The following is a 27896-nucleotide window of genomic DNA, read 5'->3' on the forward strand; positions in this document are numbered from 1 at the left end:
ATTTGAGATTAAGGTTACTGTCATGCACCTTAAAAATAGTAAGTGTTTCATTTTGTTTTATTCAGTGATGGACTGACACACTCCTTCTACATCTATGGACACTGCCAAAACAGCATTATGACATTAACTGTCCCACTTTCTGCTCAGTGCAAGAGGAAATATTCACCCTGTCTGAGTGTTTTGCTGTGATTACTTCCCTCAAACTCTTCATGGAGGAAGAGGACAGGGTGGATAGGATTGAAGATACCATAGCGGATATAGACAGAAAATAAATCATGTGGCATCAAAGGTGATTAATATCCATGACAATTGGAATAGATGTAATAACCTCTGCCTTTACTGGGTCCCAAGGGACCATATATGGGAAGGCCATGGATGGTTGAGGTCATCCTTTTGTTTACAGAACTATTTACCCAATTTGTATGTCTTTGTTCACTGGTGGAAAACCATGTCAAAGGTTTGGTTACTTTTAGCCAGTGAAATGCCGGGTATATCTGCTAGATGTGTCGGGTATATCACCTTCCTCCTGACTGCTTGGCACTCTGTGATCCTGGACCCCCGCATCCTATTGGGACAATTCTGGGGAAGCATAATTATGGTGACAGCTATTGCCTCCCCCTTCCGTTCCCCCTCTGTCAACCCCCTAGCATCTTTCATGAATAAAATCAGGAGGAGATGGAAAGGCTGCTTTGTGTCAGGACAATTAAACCAATCTCCTTGCCTGATAGATCGAGCATCAGTTTCTCATGCTTGCTTGTGGTTCAGAAAGGCAAGGGGGTGAGGATGACAGATTATTCTAGACCTCTCACAGTTCAATCTCTACCTACTTCTTGAGAGGTTAGAAATGGTTATGCCTGCTCAGATTCTGGCCGCCCTCAAGCAGGGGGCCTCACTTGGCCCTGGATCTGCAGGATGCATACCTACCTAGCCCCACAGGCTCCTCACTGCAGATTACTGCAGTTTTCTACCATCAATCAGTTCTACCAGTCAGTCTGCCACTTTGGGCTACATTAAGCTTTTCAATTATTCACAAAGGTACTGGCTTTCAGTGGTCATGGCTGGCCTGTTTCAGTGGCATCCACATATAACACTATTTGGAAGATTTGTTGAGGGTGGCTAGACTGTACACCAATCAGTCTGGATTTGGGTTTTGCCAAGGGCCTGTCAATGAATTATAGATATTCACTGTTCCTTTCACAATCTGTTTAGTTAATTGACCTCATGTAAGATACAAAAGGGCAGGGCATGCACCCCCATCACCCTCCGGAGAGTGTAGAGGATAATTTGGATCCCTCCCACTTCTTCTGTGACAGTTCTCGGATGGTGGGCATTCTTTTCCAGAGATCTTTGGGCCTGATGGCTTCTGCATCTTGGTGGTTCCCCCATTTCATGCTTCACATGATACTCAGTTGTGCTTGGCAGACTCTTAGTCTCAGGGACTGATGCTCCAGACAGTCGAGGTTCCTGTGCCTCATTGGTCAAACATCTCCTCATGCAGAACAAGTCACACATGCTGGTTCAGTTCATTCATGGTTTTATCTCTGAGGTCCATTGCAATGCATTCCTCTCCCCGGTGAGGTGCTACCATTGATAACTTGGAAACTCATGCAATTTGTCGTCTCAGGAGGGGAGCGTTCTCCATATCCATATTTTGAAACTTCAGGCCAGCTTCCTTGGCCTCTGAGCAAAGGCGTAGAGAGGGTAGGGCCTGAGCATGCAAGGCCCGCCCAAAATCTGTAAATGCCCACTCAGTAACGTCTGTGGGTATTTACAGATGTTAATGTCACCGCAGTGGGACCAACTACATTAGCATCAGGCCCCACTTGTTAGGCACTTCTGGCTACGCCTCTGCCTCTGAGCCTTCCAGACTCTACTTGATGGTTAGAGGCACCTCATTTAAATGACCTATACAACAACATTGTTCTATCTAGTGATCACCGCCACTGCGCAAACCACTTACAGTAACTGCACGTGCTAGGATAACGGTCACATGATTCAACAATAATAATAAATCAAATTGTGTATCAAGACAAGGCGCGTTGACCGTCTTACCTAATAAGCCCTACCCAGGATGTTAACATAATCCAGTGCCATTACCAACAAGGTTTTCCTAGCCACTTGTACAACATGAACTGGTCCCATCCTGATTCCGGGCAATGTCCCATAAATATGAAAAATGGGGATTATGAAATAGGAGTACAGCAGTCCCTACGGTGATAAACGTATGCTGTTCATTTCTTTTACAATAATTCTTATTTCATTTGGTCTCCAATTTGCTTTTATTTTTCTAATATATGCAGCTGCAAATATACCAATTCACCTCCAGAAGAAGCGGTCCAAGCGAGTGATACACGTGCTGAGGAATGTATAGACCACATCCTATGAAAATGAATGTGTATAACAAACTTTTTTTGCTGAAATTACAAATGTAACTGAAAGAATGAACTCTATTAAGAACACAAATCATGAAATAGCAGATACAATTGTATTGGCACCCATGAATAATATCTTGGTTTTGAAAAGTAATATGAACAAGAGTCACCTCTCCTTTCAAATTAAAGCAACTAGTGCAAGACCAAACAAAAGCATGCATTTTTCCTTTCATCATTTTTTAAAAACATTTGGAGGGTGGGGGGAGGGGGAGTTTAGTGTGAGCAGACCCACCAAATTACTTTAGGTAACAGTTATTTCAGTTTTGCAGTTGTTTATGACAGCTGAACCTACAGTTGCAGAGCACAAGTGATAAAATGTGTGATGTGCAACCGACCCTTTATTTTAATTATTTATTGTGCCAAGCCTCACTAGGTTTACTTTCATTTGTCTGATCTGGCAAGCATGTTTTCAGCATGCATATGCAAAAAAATGTAATCTTTTGCCATGGGCTGGGAGCAACACTGAGCTCACCCAGCACCACCAGATGCCCTCCTTCCATCTGCCTGTGGCTACCTGCAGAGGTCAAGGGACGCAAAAGAAGCAGCCAGGATCGATCTAGGGACTGCCCCGTAACCTCTGACCAAGTTACTTCTGGGTTACATTTGGAATATAATCAATGTTCTTTGGGTGTCCATTCGCCCGGGCATCTAGAGAAAAGGGAAGACCGAGCTAAGGGTTGCTACTATATCCTTCTTTATTTCATTATGTGTTCCCTGTTAGCCCGTGTTCGCCACAGAATGCCACAATAAATGTCTGGTATACAGCACACACACAAATTCAAATCTAACTCTAACACAGCACTCCACTAAAATAACTAATTGCATGCATCTGCACCTGTGAGTGCCCATAGCGTCCTAATTACTGTACTGTCTCAGCACACTGTGCTACTCACATATAATGCATTTACTCCTGCTGCTCGTGCTGCTCCTCTTACTCACTCCTGCTTACACGTTATCCAATCACACTGCAACTTCCTCCTTTCCTATCCCTATTATAAAACTCACAACTCAAAACTCCCATTACTCCATCTCTCTTCCACTTCCTTCCAACAAAGCCGAGGAGCTAACCATACACCCTCTAACACCTATCCAACTCGCCTCTCTTCCTCTGAGAATCAACCTCTCTACTCGTCTTTACCTCATCAACTGTTCATTGTACTCTGGAATGCTCAGTCTGTATGCAGGAAAACTTCCTTTATCACTGACTACTTTCACTCCTACTACTTTACTACTTCACTACTTTCATAGGTTACTGACCAAAGAAGACTAGAACGCCCATCTCTACCATATTATCGCACCTACTGCCTGCAACCCGTGTAAATTCTGCCTTGTTTGCAATACCTTGCACATTACCTGTAACTGTTTGATAATGCTCTAAACTTTCTGTGGTGTCCACCTACGGACCATGCTGTATTATATTGTTATGTTTTAATCAATTCAAGCGCCTGGACGCCCCAGGGCCAGGCGGTGCTATACAAATAATAAACTAAACAAAATTCCAGCTCTTCTCCCCTAGACCTTCTTGCTATCACAACCTGAATTTCTCCATCTGACACTGCCGCTCTTCTCCCCTAGACCTTCTAGCTATCACAACCTGAATTTCTCCATCTGACACTGTCACTCTGGTGGCCCTACATGACTGAAAACTATCCTTCATTCACTTTCCTTGAGTGACTGGCAGAAGTGGAGGCATTGGACACCTACTCTCTTCCTGCATCACTGCTTTACAAATCTCCAATGACATGTCCTCTCCTACCTCTTTTGAATTCACCATCTCTACCATTGCTCTGGCTTATTTGGTTCCATCTCTCACCCTCCTGGTCCCACTGGATCATTGCTTGATGATCTTGGGAAGCTCCTTGATTCTCTTTCCACTAAACATCACCTCATTCTCTTAGGTGAGTTTAACCTTTCCTTTCCCATCACTTCCTAGAAATATGAACTTCAGTCTTTACTTAGTGACCACGCGCTCCACTCGATCCACAGCCTACCTACCCATACGGGGGGTAACTCTTTGGATCTCTTATTCATCTCCACTTATTTCTCAGCCACTAATACTGCTGTCACTCCATACATATCTGATCACTCAATTGTTTCCACCACATCTCTTTTCCACCCTCTGGGCTTTCCTCACCACTTGCTTCACCAATTACTAAAAGGAAATGTAAACCTTCTGTCATTCCCACCTTTCCCTCTGACCTACAGCTCTCACTCTCCTCCTTCATGCCTGATGCCTCTTCCACCAACACTGCCTTCTCCACCTTCCAATCTTCACTATATGATTCATTCTCCTCTCTCTTCCCACTGCTTACTTTTACCCATAAATCTCAGGATCCTTGGCCATGGGTCACCCCATTCATATACTCTCTGTGAACAGATATGCGTCGGCTGCTGCGCAAATAAAGGCTTGCGTGCATGAGGATCTGCAACTCTACCTTTCTGCATTGAACTCTCTCAAGTCCACTCTTGACAGAGCGAAAAGGGAATTTTACCTAACCATCATTGACTCTCACTCCAATCATCCTTGCCTTCTACAAGGCACCCTAAACTCACTCCTCACTCCTCCTAAGTCTATGACTATAAACTCGACTCTCACCGCCAATGATCTAGCTGAATACTTTGCACCAACATTTTCCAAAGTAGAAACTCTCTTCACACTCCTTCCTCCTACATGTTACACTCTGCCTCCATCTCCCACTTTAGTCACATTAATACTGGCATAGTGCTATCTCTGCTGATGGAGGATACCACCTCTTGTACCCCATCAGACCCTCTTGCTTCACAGCAAGTCAAGCCTATTACCCCTTTAGTGGCCTTTCACCTCGCTGAACTCTTCGACCTGTCCTTCATCTCTGCTTGCTTTTTCCCTCTGTTTTCAAAACAGCTATGGTCATCCCTCTCCTAAAAAAGCAAGGGGCTGATCTGAACCTACCGGCTAACCTTTACCCTCTGTCTCTCCTTCAACACTACTCTAAAGTGCTCAAACCTGTTGTGTTAAACCGTCTTACCAATTTCTTAGACATCCACAACCTTCGAGACTCTCTTCAAGCAGGTTTCCGCTTCTGTCACTCCACGTAAACTGCTCTCATGAATGGGTCCACCTTCATCGCCTTTGCTTAGCACTCCAGCATATCCTCTATCCTAATTCTCTGTGAGCTGTCTGCTGCATTTGACACGGTTGATCACTCTGATCACCTTAATATTCTCTTTTTTCTTCATTTTCATGATCAAGCCCTTGCCTGTATTGAATCCTACCTTGCACCTCGCCAGTTCTCTGTATCCCGGATCAACAACACCTCTCAACTCATTCCTCTAACGATTGGTGTTCCACAATGCTCTCTCTTAGGTCCGCTCCTCTTTACACGCTACACCTCTGCTCTTGGGGCACTAATCTACTCTTTTGGGTTCTTGTACCAACTCTTTGCCAATGGCACCCATATCTTCTCCTCTTTTCCTGAACCCTCCTCTGATCTCACTAACAAAATGTTCAACTGTCTCTCTGCCATGAAATATTGGATGGCTTTGCATGATGTTAAATTCTGCCAACGCAGAGGTGCTCTTCTTCCCTGCAAAAAGCTTTCTCTCTCATCTCTTCCTCTGCCTATTCAGTTCCCACCTGACACTCTCCCCTACTCATCTTTATCTAGAATCCTCAGGGTAATCTATAACCCTTCTCACACCTACTCTACGTTCATCTCCAAAACTAAAACAGCAGCTCACCTCAACCGCTTAAATATTAGGAAAATCAGACACCTCATTACTGTCAACAATGCCAAGCATTTCTTAACCACTTTTGGATTCTCTGAAATGGACTACTGCCAGCATCCTCTTTGGACTCCCCAACTATGCTCTCTGTCCAATCAACAAGATCATTAACTTCCCTATCAGAACTCTCTTTGAACTCCCTCACTTCACACCTACTCCCTTGTACTATCACCAGGGTGGATAGCTGATGATGCCAAACAAGGGCAGATTTCATTTTCTTATCCTGGTTCACCAATCTATTCATGGTAAGGCATCACTGTACCCATCATCTTCTATCCAACTCTACACGCCTTGTTGCAATCTCTGCTCTGCCTCCTCAACTACCCTTGTGGCTCCTCGCCCTGCCTGTGCTTCTTCTTGCTTTCGCTCTTTCTCTCTTCTTGCTCCAATTGCATGGAATTCACTTCCCCCAGACATCCGAGAAACAGTCTGCATGTATTTGTTCAAAACCAGACTAAAAGCCTACCTCGTTGCCATCAAGCTACTCTCTTCACCTACCTCCCATCTGCCTGCTAGCTAACATTTTTCCCTCATCTCTAACATGCCTCTGTCCCTTACTTCCTCTTCCTCCACTCTAGCACATCACCCATCATGGGCACATCCTAAGCACAGCTGGCCATTCCACCTACCTGCACTTAAAAATGTAAACTACTGGTTGTCCTTAATCTATGTATGTCAGTGGTCAAAATGGGCGGGAACGGCTGGGAGCAGAGCTCCCCTACTTTTTAAAATTAAGCTTTACTGTTCCTATACTTTTATTTTTAAAAGAAACCGTTCCAGAATGGTTTTGCTTTAAAATAGAAGTGTACTTAGAAGTTGAAACTTGCACTGAACTGAATGTTCCATTAAACAACAGATACATTTGTTTGGGGGGGTTTATTGTGCATGGGAGGGGCGTGGCTATGGGGTTTGTGGGGAGCAGGGGTAGGCCTGTATGAACATAGTTCCACTACTTCGTTTGGTACGCTTCTACCACTGATGTATGTATACTTATGTATTGGCACCAGGTACAGTTACATTTACTCCGCTCCAGAACTTGGTGAGAATGTCCTTCAAACTTACCCCATTGTAAGAAACTCACTGCTTCCATCCAATCTGATTTCTTAACTAGTGTACGTTCTTTTGGGATCAAAAGAGCATTGTTCCTCGTGTATATAAATAAATAAATAAATGAAATGTCTTCCATGTACATGAATTACTGCTGTGTGTCCTTGTGTCCCTCATTTGTTGGCATCTGCCACCACCAGCAACACATAAAACCCTCTGTAGAAAGACATTTGACTACCCTGGATGGTATCTGATGTGGAAAAAACTCAAACTGCAGTGAGGGGTCAGTAATGTGAGGCGGACAACTGATTGTATTTTTCTCACAATTAAACATTTTATTAAAGAAAAAGGTTTCAAATAATTCCTTGCTAATCCTACTCTATCAGGGAATTCCCTACCAAGTCTGAAGGCTAAGGGAATAACTCCTAACTTAAATAAACTGGCCCTCACACTACACAACAAACATTCAAAGTAAATCATAAACATCATAAAAGATATAAAACAACAATCAAGCAGTATTTGGATGACCTTGACCTGTCCTGGGTAAATCCCTTCCCCAGGATTGTCCCAAGTCAACTTCCCCAAATGTTCAAAAAGGAAAAAAATTGTCTTGAACCAGTTCTTGTAAGTTCCAAAAGTTCATCAAACAAAAATTTACTGGTAACAGTTCTTCAGCTTTCAGTTGAAAAGATCCCCATTCAATTGAAGCCAAGAAAATAGTACCAATGGTAATCCTGGATATCCGCTTTCCAAGCTTGTTTTGCCACAGTTCAAATAATAGATCAACATCTTCTCCTTCTACAACTTCACAAGTGGTTATGGCCTCTGCAGTATATTTGGTATAATTGTCAGGATTCTTCTTCTTAGGTTGTTGCTATCCTCTGGACAACCACCCTTCTTCTACGGTTACCATGGGAACAGACTTATTTGCTCCACAGTATGCCACTACTTCAACAAACTTCCATGTAACATCCACTGACAGTCAGGGGTTTAAGTGGGCAGGGGCCTGCAGGGGCTAGGCCCCGGCAGGCTCCGAAATTTCGTTTTGAGGCGGGGCCCTGCCGGGGCCCACCAATCTCCCCTGGCAGCCCCGGCCACTACACGAAAAGGCATTTTTTTCTACAGCCTGAAGCTCTCGCTCGTGTGCGAGAGCTTCAGGCTTCAGAAAAAAATGCCTTTGAGCCATAATGGTGGCGCCGCACCTGCGCGGCATCCCTTTAATCAAGTGATCCCGTGGGCCGGCGCCACCATTATGGAGAAAACGTGAGGCCGCTGGAAGCAGAGGCCTTGCTTTCTAAATACTGAAGCTCCCGCAGATTTGTAGAGTTTCAGTCTTTAGGAAAAAGGCCTCTGCTTCCAGTGGCCTCACCCTTTCAGCCTTAATGGTGACGCTGCCCCTCCCCAGCTGGCGAGGGGCAGCGCCACCATTAAGGCTGAATAGGCGAGGCACTGTCCCCTGCCAGGCAAGCCTATACAAAATAAATGCTGAGATCAGCAACCTCTCCCCCATAGGGGAGAGGGTGCTAATCTCTACAAAAGGCTGCCTGGCAGGGGTGCCAGTAGCCCATTGAGCCGGGGCTCGTCAAGGGGGCGTGGCCTAATGGGCCATCAAGACCCCCGTTGTTAGGCCACGCCCCCTCAACGAGCCCCGGCTCGATTTGTAGTGCCACTTAAGGCACTGCTGACAGTGTTATACACAACCACAGTTCTGGTATTTCTACTTCAACTTTACACTTCAGAATGTTAAGACATTTAAAGTCAAGACTCTTTGACCTATACAGGTAGGCAAGGCACTCTTCTTTCCTATGTTCCAAGAAAAGGGCACCCGCTTCACCTCTTCTCTCTGTCTAACTGCCACAGGTATAACCTGCCACCTGCCTCTGCTTCAAGACCGACTTTCTCCCAACTTCAGCTGTCTCAGCATTACAGATTATTTACTCAACCTTCTTACGAGCACCCAACTCCCTTCCCCAGCTTTATTCACACCTTTTTGGTACCAGTAGCTACCCTGAAACTGTATTGCCACACTTCCAACTTTGGGTAACAATGTCACACTTGTATCAGAGACACTGCTCCTATAACAACTTCGCAAATCTGGTGGTTAGAATTAAACAGGGTTTGCTTCACTATAGAAAGGGTTTGCCTCTTGGCTTGGGCAATGCTTGTTCTTCTTGTTAGTACAACAACTTCTAGGTTTAAAGCATACTTGTTCTTAATGTTATAGGGTTCAGTCTTCAAAGGAGAAGCAAACTTAGGCACATCCAACAACTCTTCAAGGTAGATCTTTAACCAGAAACAACTGAAAGTGCCTGAATTCCCATATACTATCACAGAGATGCTTTCTGACTCCTGGCGGGAATAACAATTGGTCACACCTGACCTTCCCTTGATGCTGTATGTGTAACAATTGTGAATGTCAAAGTTGTGGTTTTCTGAATGTTTTAGCAAATGTTCCCTCTTTAATTAGGGACACACAACCACTCTGGCAACGTTAATAGTACAACAATGGGAATGAGATGCTTTTCTTCTTATGCAAGCACTATGACTTTTACTAGAAGTGCGTGCAACAATTTTTCAAAGTTAGCAATACTTTTCACAACGACTAACAGTTTAAACTCGCTTCTACTCTTAACCAAGTCACTTTAGAGCTGGTAACAGTTACTGGCAAGGTTTTCGGAGTGAACCTGAACGCCAAGCTTCACTCACTGGCTCCATGAACACTGCAATAGTGGGTTTCCTCACCTTTCCGATTTAAGCCACTTCTACGATGGCTTTCGGCACACTTGGGAACCACATCCTTTTGCAACTTGGGTGTCTCAGGTCCGGCCACGCCAACTGGGAGTCTCCTTTACTCCTCTGTCCCTCAGCTTGCTTTCTGCTACAGGCCTCGGACTTCAGCACAGTCACGGGTATGAAATTTCAGCCACCAGGTGCACCTGGGAAAACCTTCACTCAGCACGTCTTTCTCAGTGCACCCACAACAAGCCTGGGTTTGTGAACACAGGACCCTCTGAGAACTTGTAGGTGAAATCTGCTGTCTCCACGTCCCAGCATCCTTTAGGTGATCACACTTCCTCATGAACTGCCAGCCTCATGCTCTTTTCCTTCTGCTACTACTGCCAGCCCTCCAACTCCTTCCCTCTTCCCTCTCTGGCTGCAGCCTTTTATGCCTCTTAGGTGGGGCAATTGGTTTCAGGTGCAAACCATTAATGTCAATTGCCTGTCCCTTGAAAAGACTGTTAGACTTAATTGCCTGACTTCTACATCTACCTGCTTTTCAGCCATCTTATTTGTCTCAGTCCCTATAGGATTCTCGGACATGTAGTTTACTTTCTCAAAGTCAGGTGTTTCTACTTCTTGTGTATTTGTAAGGGTAGACTTAAGTCCCATAGTAATCATAACAGAGGTGCTGTATGTTTTAACTTTATAAGAAGAAGATTGTGTAGAGAAGGCAATACTTTCGCTATTCCTTGTAGTATACCCTTGATATTGAGGAAGACATATGCTTTAAGGGACCAAAAGGATTCCTTCTTTTAGAACAATAGGTTTTGATGTTACAAGCTTAGGTTTTACCACCTTAGATTTAACAGGAAGTTGAGAGATGTTAAAATGACAATAAGTCATAGCCTCTTCTGGCATACAAGTAAGAATCTCCATGTCAGAGGATGAATACTGTGTCTCATCCCATGGAATCTCCTCACCACCCTTGGTCCTGTCTCCTCCCACAGTACACCACCCCCAGGGTTGGGATCAGGAAGCATCTGCCTTTCCCTGGCCACCTAGGAGGATACTTTTGGCAGGGTTTCAGTGAGGGATTTGCAGGATTCTTCACACTGCGCTTATGATTTGGGTGAGGTTAGTCAGATCATTTGTTTTATACATGATTATATTTTTAATTTACACAATATATACATAATACAAAAACAACCATACAATGCTGTTTCTCAAACTAACATATATAGTCAGGGCCCGATTCTCAAGTTGGGGCAGTGAGCGTGCTAATAAGCACCAATCACTGCGCCAAATCTGGACACCCAGGCTCCACGACTATTCTCAAGTGGGCCTGGGCATCCTCGTAGTGCACGACAGTGCACTTCCGTCATTGCGGGTGTTTTTCGGTATAACGGGCACAATGTAGAAATCTCAGCAGCCCTTTCGTTAAATGATGACATAATCGTTATTTTACGAAAGTGCTGCCGAGAACACAGCATGGAATGGGACATTTGCCTGTGCTGTAGCACGTTTTTTTAATGTCATTTATTTACATTTTTTTATGTACTGCCTCACCCATCCCAACCCCAAACACTAATGTTTTGGCCACCCACCTGCACTGCGACCAGCTTCCTGTGGCACTCGTCCACAATACCAGCACTGAAATGGTACCGTATATGTGCGCCACTTTAACGCATATTTGAAAGAGGAGGATTGCCACAAGAATACCCGTCTTAAAAGGCAGGTAACGAATGTGGTGGTTGCTAGGTTGGTTTCCCACCCATCCTAGCAACCGCCACATATATTCCGAAAGTGGCGCTTCCATACCGACTTCGGAAGACTGCACCACCTTAAGAATAATTCTTAATTACCGTCTTAACGTTTTTTCCGACCTTTTCAGTATTTTACACCCACTTGAGAATCGGGCCCTCTTAGTCATAGAGTCTGACATTTTATACTGGAGGTATTTTACACCAGTTTTAACCCACTAAAAGTATCCAGTCATTATTCCATGCTGTGTTTTCCAGTTTATTATTACCTTTTATATCACCTTAGACTTGCCCCAAGATTGTGCTTCTCTCTTCAGTGGCAGCTGCCTTCTCCTTCTCCCCTTTCACGGATCTATGCAGCATTGACCAAATCTCCTTGGATCTGGATCTTTGAGGTTCGAGCTCTCGGTAGGCATCTTCTTGGGAGCTGCACCATATAAGGTACTTACACCAGCTTTGCATGTATTTTGGGGCAAGGAGGTGTTGCCATCTAATTCATTGCTACTTGGCACCTTTCTAGTACCAAGGCACCACTGACCATCATTTTTGCAAAGCCAAAGACATTCGGCAGTAGACATGTCATCGGGTCATTTGGAATTTTTTCCTATCTTAGTATAGAGCATTTTAGAGTTACCTCTTCCCGGGAATTGGAGACTTGTGGGCAGTACCTCGCTAGGTGTAGGAAGTCTACATTTATGTTTCTGCATCTCATGCAATTGCGCTTTTTCTTTTAGGGTCCAACCTTTGAATTTTCGCTGGTGTGCAATAAGTCTGGTGTAGGAATTTGAAGTGGATGAGTCTGTCCTTATGGTTCATGGATATCTTATGCGTTATCTGGCATATTTTTACCCACGTCTCATCCTTTATTGTTTTGGGCAGGAATATTTCCCACTTATTTTTTTGCCCCAAATTTACCGGCTTGCTAGATGAAATAATTTTATACATTATCAAAATTAGCATTTTTGTTTGTGCTTGCTGTCTTAGTAAGTTGTTCAGCCGGAGCCACAGAAAATGTTGGGAAGAGTTGAGAAATCCCCTCCTTTTTCTCTAGTATGGGAGTTTTGATTCAGTGTTGTACCCCCAGTTTCTACATTTTCACTCATTGTAATGAAACCATTTGCCCGATATAGATCAGCTAGCTTAACCAACCCTAGTGTTGCTTGTTCCTTTCTTATGTCTTTCTAGAAATATAAGTGTTCCCTTGAGACAGTGCCCTGTTTTCAACAGCAGACTCTGGAGCGACATAAGTTATGTATTGACTGTATGAATGGAAGTGTTTGCCACTTTCTGTGTTTCCAGTTTTGCAATTGTAAGGGTTGCTGGTGCTGGCAGAGTTCTCTCGATGGCTTTTTCGTTGCACATATAAGGCCCATCCGAACCAAGTCATAATATGACTGACATGAGCAATTAAGTAATAGGTCTCCATATCTGGTACGCCGAGGCTTCCTTTGTGTATGGGCAGTTATACCATTTCCCAGGAAACCCTTGCCTGCCCCTCTGCCCATATAAGTTTCAGTAAGGCAGTTCTGAGTCTCACGGTTTGGACAGTACTATTTCAGCATCTCTATGGGTCTGCATTAGTATTCCTGTTTCATGGGCATCTTTGTATACTTCAAGCAGTATGGGGGCAGCAGGGTATTGAACTCTTTATCGTATTCCATAGCTAGAATGTCGGGTCCTGGGCCCTAACCGCTGGGCATTTTAGATGTGGCTTTTTTCATCTCTTCAATTGTACTATGCATACTCAGGGGCTCACTATGCTGCTCGACTATCCATGCTATGTTAAACTTCAATTTGTTCCTGTGTTTCTTCTATATAAGTAGAGTATAGTCCTATGTAGAAGTTCTTGAATGCTGCCAGTATTTCTAACGGGTCTTTAAATGTGTGCATTTCAGGGATGATTTCGTCTACCCAATGATCTCAAGATTAATTTTTGAACACTTGGGCACTCATTTTGCATGAGCGATCTCCTTTTAAGGAATGCGATAATCCGCACAAAGAGAGTGTGCTCACCTGGGATTTTTTTTGGATCTTTTAATAATGAAAATGAATGATCGGAGACCAACCTACGGGAAATGTGTGAGGTCATTCTGCGCACATTTCATCTGCTTCACACACGAAACACATAGTCGCACGTACTCCCTGAAGACACAGCCTACAGGCACCGTCTTCACCTGCATATTGAGCTGGAATGTGACAGCCCCGGGTACATCGAAGCACCTCAAGGAGGGCGAAGGCACACCTTCCTCCAGCACGGGCAGCCGAATTTAATCATCAAAGGCTCCATGGATCTGTATTCATTGTGTCCTCAGGCTGGTGGCAGTGCATACTAACGAGATAACTAAGGCAAGCCTAATAAGTGGGCTTGTTTGCTGAAGAGACAACAGGAAGGCGGGACTGACACCCCTTTGGTATGCAATGTGTTAACTTGAAGCTAGTTCCCACCTCTCTGTATGAAAGGCAGTGAATGGCCTGTCTGAGTCCAGTAGTTACTGCAGGTGTCCCTGCAGAGCAGACACCTTTCAGAGGGGAGAAGTATGTGGTTTGGGGGAGACCAGAAGTCTGCTCCGAGCACAAACTTCAAGAGAACCCTGCACTTTAATCAAGAGTCACAGAGGGCTCAGTTAACCAGAGAGACACTTTGATCTACAACAGACAGGGAGATGGGTGGGACATAGGTATATGGTGTCACTCCCTTGTCTGTCCTGTTGCAGAGCACTCTGGTCCTGACCTCATGCATAACAGAAGATTGTTGGTGGGGACACAGGATTGGTTCGTTAAGGTGGGCTTAGACTGCATGAATCACTGGGGCCCACTTGGCTTTAAAAGAGGGCTGAACCCCTCACTTAGCAGATCATCGGAAGACTTCAAAAGGAGTAAGAAGGACTCACTTGGACCTGAGCTGAAGGTACAGTCTACCTTACATCTTCTGCCAGTGAAGGAAGGCCAGGAGTTCCAAGAGGGAAGCAAGAACCCTCCCCTAAACATCTCCCAGGGGACAGAGGGAGATACTGGAGTCAGAGGACCCATTCAGCAGCTCCAGAACTGGTACCCAGCCAACACACAGTGTGCCCTGCTAGGTTCTGCCAGCATTCTTCCTAGGTGGGAAGTGCCGGAGAGTATTTGAACTAAGGACAATGACATTGCCTGCAGATACTCTCCTGACCTTTGGGCCATCCACCTTGAAAGGACACAAGCCTTGCGAAAAAGCTAGGAGGAGTGCAACAGAAACATCATCCAGCGTTCACCTTTTCAGGACATTTTCGGGACAGTGGAGTCCTCGAACCTCATCCGGCTGCACTGCTGACTGTTGTCACGCCATCGAGCACCAAGAACTTCTTCAGCACCAGGTACATTGTGTTCCTGCCCCACTGGTCTTTCTCCAAAGCCCCCTAGAGGCAGTTACGACCCTTTGCCTCCTTGGTGCTGAAACCAATAACCTTGAACAGTAAGACTGATTACTTTATCAACTACCCTCCTGTCAGTATGCTGAGTGCATCTCTTTCCTTCGTGAAACTGTCTGTCCTCTGTGTTCCTTTGCAGGGTGGGTCATATTTGTAGTGTGCTAGAACTGTCTGTTGTAATAATAATAAAGTAAATATTTGGAAACAACCTTGACTGGACAGTCCCTTTTATCATTGGATAATAATTGTTTCGTTCGCTGTGTTGCAACTAACCAACGATCCACAGCCTTGTGGAGGTAAGCCTGCTGCTCCGTCTATGTTACCAAAACTTGGACAAGGAGGTCTTTTAATTCACTTGTATTCCAATCTTTTCGGATCTCTTCTGGTGTAATACAGGTGTGGGGTTGATTGACGGTTTAGAAACAGATATTTATCTCAGGACCACTGGTGCCCCAAAAGTTGATTCAGCACACCCCTGCACCATACATCCCCAAGAATGTAATTTCCCTAACCAGCATTTCCCTAAATAGGCCCACTTTACTTTTCAAGTCCTCTAATATAGAATGTTGGTGCATTGTCACATATATTTAGTCCAGTGCTTTAATGGTCTTCTCCGGAGAAGACAGGGTACCCCAAATGATTTCAGCACATACAACTCTGCAACTATGCATCTCTTGCATGTACACTTTGTGCGTCTCTCACCCTGTCCCTACATTGCTTACCGACCCATGATTGTTCTCAAAGCCCTGTATGGGTTCTTCTAGTTCAGTCTTGATTGTTATATGGTATAGCGTCTGGTTTGAATCGCCATTGATGACCTGGTCTTGGTTTTTTTCCCAACATAATTCCAGTACTACATCTGAGTGGTCGGGTATTGTCATGGGTAATATGTTTCATAATTTGATTAAATATTTCACAGGCTTGGACACCAACCACCCATCTATTCTAGAGAACTGAAAAATAAAATGTGTATTCCTTCTTATCATAATACAGCTGTCTCCACGCATCCACTAATTAGCAGGATTCAGAAAGTGATGTTAGGGCCTTGGCTGCTGGGCCCAAATCCCTGGTTGTGTTAGTGGATCTGTCCAGCAGCAGGTTCCTGATTTTATTGAAGTCTCCACCTATGATAATTGATCCATAGAGAGACCAGTTTGACAAGCAGAGCATTACAAAAGTCAGCAAAGTCCACGTTTGGACTATATACATTTACAATTTCCACTTACTTGCCCCTCATTTTGCCCAGCACTATCATATAGCACCCATCCAGATGTGACGTAGACTGGTTGCAGTTGAAATCTAAGTTCTGGTGAATAAGACTCGCCACTCCCATCGACTGTCAGGAGTAGTCGTCACACCACCTGTTTTTACCCCACTGACAACCAAACCATCCAAAGGAATCTTTCCCGAAGTGGGTCTCCTGCAGCATGATCAGATTGACTCCATGTTGCTTGGCATATTACAGTACCTTTGTAGCTTTAATAGGGCTGTTCAGCCCGTTTATGTTTCAGGTCAATGCTGTGATATTGTCCCATTGGGTTGTGTCTTGTTCATGGGGTTATCTGTACTGGTACTATTCGTTAATTTTGTCACCTGGTTTTTTGTCTTCTCATTTGGCATTCTTTAGGGTTGTACTAGAATTTCTTATTGTCCTCTTTTTCTGGATTCTGGTTGTGGCAACTCGATACAGAGATTGCTGCCCAGAAAGGAAGAAACCTTTGACGTAGAGCTAAAGGACATGGTTTTATATGGGTGTATAATTTTCAATTTCACAGGGAATAACCTCTGATATTTGATACCATGATTCCAAAGTCTTTTCTTGGGATCCTGCTATGTCTTTCTAGCCACTTGGACTGTTGGGCTAGTCAGGGAATATAGCTATTTTGAAATTCTCAAATTGCAGAGAGCCCTTCTGACATACCTCCTTCAAGATTTAGCCCCGATCTTTGTAATTCATTATGCAGGCGATGATGGTTTGCGGGGGCATACCAAGTGCTGAGTAGGTTCCAGGGGATATGCGGGATATTTTTATGTTGAATTGACTCGAGAGAATCAGGTTCCCAATTATATTTGGTAAATATTTTTCCAGGAATGTTTCCATGGAGTCTTTTATTGCTTGCTCCGGTAGGCCCACAATTTTAATATTTCTTCTAGACCTTGATTCTAGGTCTTCAGATTTTGCCTTGGCAATTGCCATGACTTTTCGGAATCTAGCATTATGCAGAATTAGTACCCGGCGAGAGACAATCTGAATGCAACAAGCATTCTGATTGGCTCTCGCCAGGTCCATACCCGGCCGGGAATCCCTCTGTCGGGATTCCACGGCCTTTGTCCCAGGCGGGGGGCGTGGCAACCCCTCAGCCAATGAGGAGGCTTGAAACGGGGCCATCCCTGCTCCGAGCCTCCCCGCGGCTGAGAGGCTGCCTTCGCCCCCCGCCGGGGACTTGGATACGTCTTTCTTACCCGATAAGTCTTTCTTACGGTAAGTCTCTCCTCCCTCTCACCCGCCCTCCCAACTTACCTTCTTGGTCCTGCGTCCCCGTCAGGGGACGAGGGAAGCCTCCAGCCGTGTGGTGACTCGGAGCGGGGCCATCCCCGCTCTGCGCCTCCACACGGCTGGGGGCTTCCCTCGTCCCCCGCCGGGGACGCAGGTAAGTTTTTTTTTTCCCCTCTTCCCCCGTCCCACTCCCACCCTCCCAACCCCACTTACCTTCTTTTTGATCCTTTTTTGGGAGCGGACGCGCTGGGAACACTTGTGTTCCCAGCGCGTCCGCTCCCAATGGCCGCCATGGAAAGGGAAAACGGACTACTTTTTCCCTTTCCATGGTGGCGGCCATTTTCCTTTTTTTTCTGATTACAAAAAAAGAGCTTTTAGTGCCCCGGTCACGCAATTTTTGCAGGCCGGAGTACTAATAGCAATAGAACCCTTGCGTCGGGGGCATTACCGACTCTGGTAATGCTGGTAATGCCCCTGATGCTCGGGATCTATTGCTTAAATATGTCCTTACAAGTAGCCTGGAAAGGGAACTTACCCCTGAAGAGAGTGTACTATTTGAAGGCATCCCATGTATTTCTTTTGGCAGTACTTGTCTGACTTTTACCTTCAATGTATTTGTGTTCTGATCGGAATAAAAGGTATGCAACTTACATTGAGTGGAAAACCTGAGGGTAACCTATGAGGTATGTCTTTACTTTTTATTCCTCTACTTTTTTCCAGCCCTGAAACCATGCGCATGTCCGAGGGCGGAAGCTCAGGCCTGTTGAAGTGCGGTAAGGACACGACCTATGAGGGCGGAATGAGGGAACCCGCCATTGCTTATTGGCCAGGACACATAACTCCAGGTACAGAATGATTAATAACTGTATATTGCATTTGAATGCATAACAAAAGCACCTGCATAGTGCAGTAGTCAGAAGCTTGCCATTGGCCATGACAACATCATTTAGTACTGTACATTGCAATAACATATAGAGTCTTCAATGAGGCGAAGAAAGCATCCAAGTTGGGAAGGGGTCCCCCTTTCGATCTTTCAGCAATACATATAGTTCCAGCTAGCTCATGAGCTCCCTATTGGAAAACAGTTGGATAAGAAACCCTTCGGTGCCTAAGCAAACTCTAGGTAGCAGCGTGATCCACCTTTTTTAGAGCTTTCTACTGGTGCGATGCCTAGTCATCAACTGCTTCATTCTAGTTGAGGCAACACATATAATTCGTTTTGTTCTCAGTGTACTGAGGAGTCTATTGCAGTGGGCTTGAGAAAGGACTCATCATAACATGATCACTGAGCAGTCATAGAGACTGGCGTTCATTTCTTGTGGGAATGAATATTGTGAAGCATTCATGGGAAGGCGGAATCAGTCCAAGTAGGATATGAACTGGGACCCTTTAGAGAGGGGCATTTTCTTTGAGCTTTCTTAAGTCTTAGGAGCCGGGGGCAGTCGGAGATATGATATGATATGACATTTATAACGCGCCTGTAGACAACTGTTTCTAGGCGTGACAAGACAAGGAGGGGGAAACAAAGGGAGGACAAAATAACAATCTTATTAGGCCTTGTGTCATTCAGATCGTGCAAGTGTGGGGAAAAGGTAAGGGGAGAGTGCCAGGGGTGAGAGGAGGGGGGGAAGTGCAGTTAACTCACAAGTGCAGCCAGCAAGTGGCTCATAAGTGCAGAGAGAAGGGACTGTAGGGTTGCAGAGTGCTGGGGAGCCCAGAGGCAGTATTAGGGCCACTGGACATGCAGTAGCCTGGGCCCGAGTTCAGAGGGGGTCCAGGAGACCAGTACGATGAGCAATCTGGTGCATTAGCAGGGAAAAGGAAAAGAGAAAGCGGAAGCGAAAAGGAAGGTCTTGAGTTGCTTCCGGAACCGGAGGTGGTTCTGCTCTAGTTTGAGAGAGGCAGGGAGGCTGTTCCAGAGGGATGCCCCAGCCGAGGAGATAGATCTGCCCCCAACTCTCTGCTTGGAGAATTGTCTGACCCTCAGAGAGTTGGAGATGGATGAGCGGAGATCTCAAGAAGGAAGACCCAGAAAGCCTTGTAGATGATGCAGAGGGTCTTGAAGTTGATCCTTGCAGCCACGGGGAGATTTCATAGCTGAAGAAAAGCAATCCCTGGGCTTGAGGCCAAGGACAGGTTTCTCAGTCCTGTTCTGGATAAGTTGCAATACTACAGCCTAGAGAGGACCAGAGCTCTGGAGACAGTGAGCTTCTGGGGGAAAGTGGGAAAAGGAAGAATAACCCTGAGGAGGTGAAGCTGATAGTTTGACTTATTAGAGATGTCAGAGATGTGAGGAGAGAAGGAAAGGGTAGAGGTGAAGATGACACCATGGTTCCTAGGCTCACAGGAAGGAGCAGGAAGAGGGCCCAAAGTGGGCGGCCAGAGAGAGAGAGAGGAAAGGAGGGAGCGGGTGTCGCAATGAGGAGGATCTCAGTCTTACTGGCATTAAGGCAGAGATCATTGGTGGCACACAATTCTTGAATTGCAGCCAGAGAGTCTGGTATGAAAGAAGAAGCAGAGGTGGCTGAAGGGAGCCTGAAATGAAGCTGAGTGTCATCCGCATAACATTGACATTTGAGCAGAAAGTAGCCGCTGCGGTGGGCAAGAGGTGCCAGCTACTGGTTGAACAGCCAGTGAGAGAGGTTAGACCCCTGGGGAACACCACAAGTACAGAGAGGGAGAGAGAAGAGAGGAAAGACACCAGTTGGACCTGAGAGGGTTGATCAGTAAGAAAGGAGGTCAACCAGCCCAGGCCCTGATCAGTAATACCAAGGTTGTCACAGAGACGATTGAGCAGGACGGCATGGTTGACCTTGTCAAAAACAGATGACAGTTCAAGGAGAATAAGGACAGAAGGGAGATTAGAGTCAAGATTGGAGAACATTTCTTCACAGGTGTTCAGGAGAGCAATTTCCATGCTTCTGGTGGCTCTGAAGCCAGACTGGTGATCATGGAGGCAACCAACAGATTTAGATGCTCTTGGAATGCATTCTAATAAAAAAGAGCTATGGGTCTTTGAACTGTTACGGTTATCCGGGGTTGCTTATTGCTGGGATACCATCGTTAAACAGGTATTTCCTAACCCTGATGGCAAGTTGCTGGTCTGTTATAAAACGTTTTGTATTTCCCCAGGAGTGACACATGAGATGGCCAGCACCTTGGATATGCTGCCGACCTTTGCAAAACTGGCCGGGGCATGTTTGCCCAATGTCACGTTGGATGGGTTCGACATTACAAACCTACTCCTGAAGGGCAATGGGGTGAGTCATTTCTTTATGAACACTTTATTGTTATTATTATTTTATAATATTATTAGGGTATTTATTTAGTGGGGACCTGGCTTCAGGAAGCAATGGAACGCTTTACAATCATAGTGGGAAGACGATAGTAAGGGAAGCAGAGAATTAAATGAGTAGGGAGATAACAACATTGGAGGGGGAGGGCGGGCAGTCTTTCAGCAATGGGGTGGAAACCGTGGGATCAGATCACGCAGTCTCAGGTAGGGTGGGTAGTGGAGGGTGTGCAAACAAGATGTTGGGCAGGATCCACTCCTTGAAGAGGAGTGTTTGTAGCTCATTTCTGAACTGTAGAAGCAAGGGGGCAAGTCTGATGACGGTGGGGAGGAGGTCCCAGATTCATGGGACATTGAGAGAAGGTCTGTCTTCTGGTTCTTTCCTTCCGGCATCAGCAGAGTTCAAGTCTGCATATGTCCTTACTTTTTGTGGATCGTTGGCCTCCATAGATGCTGCATTTATTTATTGGGCGTTTGTATGGCGCCTATATGCATGTGTTTTCAGGTGCCACAAGACAGATGGGGGGTTTCCAGAGGGAGGAATCAGTCAAGCAAAGGGATCTACCTCCTGCTCTCTGCATGGAGAAATGCATGACCTGCAGAGAGTTGGAACCAGAGGGCCAAAGGACTCTGGTCGTGAGGTATTTAGGGAGGAAAAGCTGGATGTGGAGAGGTCCCAGGCCCCAGACAGCCTTGTGGATGATGCAAAGGGTCTTCAATTTGATCCTTGTGGTTACCACGAACCAGTGGCAAAATTTTAGGGCTGGAAAGATGCCGTCCCTGGACTTGAGGCCAAGGATAAGTCTCACAGTCCTATGCTAGATTGATTGAAGTGGGTGAAGGGAGGAGAGAGGCAGATTGAGGAATAAGATGTTGCAGTAGTCCAGCCCAGAGAGAACCAGGGCTCTGGAGATGTCAAGCTTCAGGGGGAAGGTGAGGAAACATGGCATGCCCCTGGGGAGGTACAGCTGAAAGTTGGACTTCTTGGCAAGGTCTGTGATGTGTGGAGAGAAAGAGAGAGAGGAGTCAAAGATGATCCCAAGGTTTTTTGCCTCACAAGTGGGTGATGGGAGAGGACCCTCTCCCACACCTTAGCTCCCTTTCACGCTTCACATGTGACTGACTTTGGTACAGTCCTACCAACCTCTCCGGCCTTACTTTGCTTTCCAGTAAATGTAGACATTGATTCAATCAGGATAAAGGAAACAAAGCAACAATGCTAATTTATTTTTATTTTTTTGCTTAACATGCTTATTCCATGTACTTTTTTTGTTGTCCTTAATTCTTGACGGGTACACTTGTAAAAAAGAGTACATTTTTAGGGAAGCATAAAAACATTCACTGGCGATTGCAATAGACATTGTAAAAATACTTAGTAAAAAGGACTTTTGTTCCAGGTGTTGTACAAACTTTTTTTCTATCTGTTGCTAACATGTGCCTTGGAGAAGTTTTTGGAACATTCAAAGTAATTACTGGGCATTTAGAGCCCATTCTTGCATTTATACCTATACATGCAAAATGCAATAAACCACTGCAAACTCCAAAACGATTGGTGTTGGCAATCCTTCCTTCTCTTTCTGTTGTCAGATGTTATCGGTCCCGTGTCCATGTGCTCTGCCCCTCAATTTCAAGTTACTTTCATTTGAACGTAGTCTAAAAAGAATTAGCAATTATGAGCAATTAATTAATTATTAATTAATATTATCTATATTAATTATTGCAAATAATTTTTAGAAAAACCAGGGTCTTCGCCCCCTCAGGCGACGCAGCTACAGACCATGTCCCAATCCAACGTGGAGTCCCCCAAGGATCATGTATCTTCCCTACGCTCTACAACATCTTCACAAAGCTCCTCTTCGACCACCTTGATGACCTGGGACGTCACATATACCAACTACTTATCGTCGGATCCCAAGCTCATCTCAACAAACTTGACACCAGATACCAATCCTTCACCATTGATGGCAATCTCTTAAAAATGTCAAAGAAGTCAAAACTCTGGGTGTCTATCTTGACGCCACTCTTTCACTTACAAAACAAATCAACGCTACCTTCTCATCCACGGCCTATACCAATAAACTTATAAATACCTGTAAACCATTCTTATCCACCAACAGCTGTCTCACACTGGCTAGGGCCCTCATATTGTCTAAACTGCACTACTGTAACACACTCTTCCTTGGCACCACCAACCATAACCTGAACAGACTCCAGATACTCCAAAACAACGCCCTCAGATGTGCCCTCAATCTCCCTCGGAAGGCCCACATATCCACCTTCAGAAATGAGTCTCATTGGCTCCCTATCCGTGAGAGAATCAAACTACGAGCACTTGTTATTAAGCACAAATGTCTCTATTTTACAGCCCCACACTACTTATCAGACAAATTCACCAGACATAACTCTTCAAGCAACCAGATCCCCATACTTACACCAACTTGATATCCCGACGTTCAACCTGAAAACAGCAGGGGGAGCAAGCTTCCCAGTGTTAACAGCAAAATGCGGAATGCATTACCAATGACAATCAGAGCGGACACGTCATTCTGATCGTTCTGAGCTAAAGTGAAGGAACTGCTCATAACTCAGCAATAGACTACTAGCGTGTACTCAGCTAATTCCTACACCCTAGCCTTCTGGCATCACATGTGCTCTGCGACTGTAACATGTTACATTTTCACCATGCTCTCTTAGTTCTGACCATTCTGTAACCTGGTCCTCACTCTATTTATTGTACTGTATCTTCCTTTGCTATATCCTGTATGTGCAACTCTCTGAAACCATGTTGCTACTTTTACGATGAAGCGCCCAGTTACCCTAGGGGTTGGCTGCATTATACAAATAAACAAACTAAACTAAACTATCTTAAATGAAAATGAAAAAAACAAAGCACAATTTGAAATTCCCGAACAAAGTATTTGCATCCCTTTGTCATTAAATAATCAGCTGAATCACATTGGGGCCTTCTATTTACGAGTCTGCTAAAGTGCACCTCTGTGGCCCAATATAAAGGGACCGATTAACAACAACCTATGAAGCACAATGAAACCCTGCACAAAAATGTCCATGTTTGAGAATTCATCTCCACATTCGCAAAAGTGAACTGCACATTTCGGTAGTGTAGGTGGACATCTTAAATTCGGTACACGAATGATCCTAAGATGTATCCTTTGGTTCTTCGACTCCATGTAGGTGAAGGGCCATGGAGTGTCGACAGGCTTCCGTCGACCTACAAATACACCTGAATGCCGGCCTTAGTGCAATTGTGCACTCTGCACAAGAGGCACCAGATTGCGTGCAACTGATAGGCCTGTTCAGAGGCTCATTTGTGAATTCACAATTTCATATATTTGCTCAATTGTGCACGCAAACACAAAAAACTATCTTTTGCACCTTTCAACTTTTTTGTATTGCTTCATCCTCTGTCAGGATCATACAGTAGGTGTATCTGAACAGTCTATGTGAGTGAATCACATCATCGATTGATCAAACCGTGCAACTAATTGCTACACATCTTAAATCACGGTAGCGTCTGCCTGATTCTAAAGGGAAGAAATGGCTTTCTGTACATAGAATTGGGGTAATATTTGGGCATCGTAGTCCCAATCCATATCCAAAGTGTCCAAGCGAGATAATATAGGAAGAGTCAGATGTTATACAACTCTAATTTTTTAAGTTGGTGGCATTTTCAAATACAGTCTTAAGATTTCATTTGAGTTGCACCTAAAGAGATATTTTGGCTAATGGAATTGGTGCATATTAGGAGGGTTTTTCAAAGTCACTACCTGTGGTGGAATTTGGAGGACTCCAACTGTGGCAACAGGGTAGTCACGACCAAAGTTTTAATTGAACCACTCTCATGGTGGTAGCATGCCTGAGTAGCGGGTTGAACTAAGGAGGGAGTGAGTGCTGTTGAGTAGTACAGTTAACTGACCAAGGTGGTAAATGGAAGGAACTAGTTCAGGTAAATACAAAATACTCTAGTTTATCTCACTAGCGTACTATGGCACACTTTATGCAATTAAAGTTAAGAACACATAATATTGGACATGCATAAATCAGTTTGATAACCCACTATGGGTAACTCACTACTTCAGTATTTCACACACATCACATAATATACTGTAATTACTAAAGTAGGGAAAAGTTGTTAGAGACATCAAAACATAGGCTGTACACCTGTAAGGCAGCTCGTTCAGCTAACTTTAGAAGTCGGTTATAAGCTAACTTTAGAACTCAAATCCATGTAAGTCTAAAGAAGTCTTCGAGGTACCCCAAGGGTACTTTAGATTCACAGGTGAGTAGCACTGAGGCCACTAGGTAGGAAGTTCCAGACAAAGGAGGAAGTAAGTGTAGAGCCCACAGTAGAATTAAGGTATTACTTAAGTGGCTTAAGTCAAAGTGTAGCTGTTGTAGGAAGCAGCTGCCTTTCCTTGGACATCCGGTTTGTGGCTGGCTACTCTTCTGTGGAAAGTCAGCACAGCAGGGTTCCAGTGCCACAGCAGGGCATGGAAGATGATTATAACGATTCCGGGCTGGATAGAAGTCCTTGCTGCCGGGCAAGGCTGTTTCCAGGTGATGCCAGTGAATTACAGACTTGCAAGCTCTTTCAGCCTCGGAATGGGGATGCAGGTTAAGCAGGACAGCGCACTATTTATGCCCAAAAGTCAAAGGGAAGGAGGTGACTTGTAATCAGTCCGAGAGGAAGCCAGATGAAAGGTGGCTCATTGATGTTTAGTCTCGGGAGGATAGCTCAGTGGCAACGTGCTCGCCTTGGAAGCAAGACGACACAGTGCGACACAGGTTCGATCCCCGGGTCCGCACTATTAAGCGCGTTATAAATAACCTATCAAATTGATGTGGGGAAACTACACAGTATGATCGAATGCCTGGGAGTAGTTTGCTGGGATGAATACGAGGAGGTCTTGTTTACAGCAGCCTTCACATTGGCCTTCTTTTGGCCGTTCAGAGTGGGCGAGTTGGTACCGGAGACTAAGGATGGCAGGGGTGCAGGTTCCTGAGGATGGGGGGCATGCACTTAGATGGAGGACGGTTGAGCATCCTCCTTAGAAAATCCAAAACAGATCAGAGGGGGAAAGGTAGGATTATCACACTGGGCAGCACACAAGGCAGTACGGTGTGCCCGGTAGGGTGCGTGGTGGCGTATCTCCAGCAGAGAGTACCGACAGGCGAGGGGTCTCCTTTTTTCTTACACAGTGATGGGTCGGCTTTCAGCCGTTTTCAATTCAAGAGGGTCATAGACATGGCACTGGTACAAATGGGGGTGTTACAGATGGGGTGTTTGGAACTCATTCATTTAGGATAGGGGCGGACACCTCAGCAGCAGGGATGGTGCTTGAGTGTTGAGGCGAGCAAGCAAATAGGGGGATGGAAATCGGGATGTTTCAGGAGGTACATCAGGCCCGAAAAAATATAGTGCTAACAGTTCCCTCCCATCTCTCTAGTAGCTGCAGCACAAAGAAGGAGGTGGTCCGTCTGGGTGGTGGGGTATTCATTTGTGTCAAGGGCCGGGGAGAGCTGGACGGCCGATCAGGAGGAGCTCACAGCCTGCAAATACTGGGTATGGTGGCACAGGGTGCCTGGCATGAGGTGGGCACAGCTGCAGGGGCACATGCACAAATTGCTGGTTGAGCAGCAAAAACCTGATGTTTTGATCATACATCTCGGGGGCAACGACTTAACGAGTTTGGGGAGAGGGAGCCTGATGAGGGAGATGATGTTTTCCTTACAGAAGTTATCGGCACAGCTGGGGGAGACCGACATTGTGCGGTCGGAAATCATTCCAAGGCAGGAATGGAGGGGGGCTGAGAGTCACTCACCTGTGGAAAATTCACAAAGGAAATTGAATTGCGCAATGGCAAAATTCTGCGGGTGCATAGGCTTTCCCCATATCAGGCATGGATTGATCAACCTTAAATCCCCGGAATACTACTTGAAAGATGGAGTGCATTTGTCGGCATTGGGGATAGAACTGTTTTTCTGGAATGTAGCCACAAAGCTTTTGGAACTGTGAAGGAGGGAAGGGGGAGCTGCGGTGGGCGGTAACCCACCTTCGGCGTGGCAGTGTTTTGGCAACCAGTGACAAGAGACAGACTCCAAATGAGCCATTGGAAAGCCGGAAGGGTCTTCGCTCTTTCGGACCAAGTCTTGGGAGCTTAAGCGGCGGGGGTGTCTGGTGGTAGCAATGAGGGCTCAGCTTCCCCCAAACAAACAGCGCTCTTTCAGCAAAGGAACACCTGCAGGAGCAGGCGGGTCTTAGACACGAAGGGTTGGGGGTTGTGCCTATTATGGACTTTGCTGGAAAAATGGGGAAGTAGGTTTTGGACACAGAGCAGTTGCCGCACCTTCGAAGCTATTTTCAATATTGTTTGCTGCGTTTTTTTATGTGTGAAAATAAATCTGCAGCCTTTTTATGCCAAAAAAAAACATGTCTCATTCTGCACCTTACTGGAAGGGAAAAGAAGGGGAAAAAGAATGAGCAAAGGTGATGTAAATTGGCGTAACAAATGCACAACTGCCCAGGTTATGAAGGCGACGACGGGAAAGACAGCCGCCAAAATGGAGGAGGCACCCTGATAACCGGATGATGAGATATATCCGATTCACCAAGGCCAACTCCTTGTCATAATCCCCAGTAAGTGGTAGGAAGATCTGAGAATCATCTGCATAGTTGGTGTAGGTGATACCAAGATGATCCAGGTCATCGAAAAGGGGCTTTGTGAAGATATTTTATAGGGTAGGTGATTCACAGGATCCCTGAGGCACTCCGCAAGTGATGGGGATTGGGTCTGCAGCTGCAATGGGAGAAAAGACTCTCATAGTCCGGTTACTTAGAAAGATTGTATCCAGGCTATGGCCTCTGCTGAGAAGTGAGAGGCAGAGTCCAGATGGCTGCATAAAACCCCGCGGTCGACCAGGTCGAATGCGTCCGATAAGTCCAGGAGAAGAAGGGCTGAG

General features: G+C 45.4%; 1 protein-coding gene across 1 annotated transcript in view; it reads left to right on the top strand.

The window, feature by feature from the left end:
- Positions 1–27896, top strand: part of LOC138514162 (arylsulfatase A-like) — a 204220-nt gene that overhangs the window by 72201 nt on the left and 104123 nt on the right. The window contains exons 5-6 of the mRNA XM_069629469.1: positions 18347–18471; positions 20759–20886. Of these exons, the coding sequence (XP_069485570.1) occupies positions 18347–18471; positions 20759–20886 (253 nt within the window). The remainder of the gene's footprint in view (positions 1–18346; positions 18472–20758; positions 20887–27896) is intronic.

This window comes from Ambystoma mexicanum, chromosome 12 (assembly GCF_040938575.1).
Source record: "Ambystoma mexicanum isolate Mex_15411 chromosome 12, UKY_AmexF1_1, whole genome shotgun sequence".
NCBI lineage: Eukaryota > Metazoa > Chordata > Amphibia > Caudata > Ambystomatidae > Ambystoma > Ambystoma mexicanum.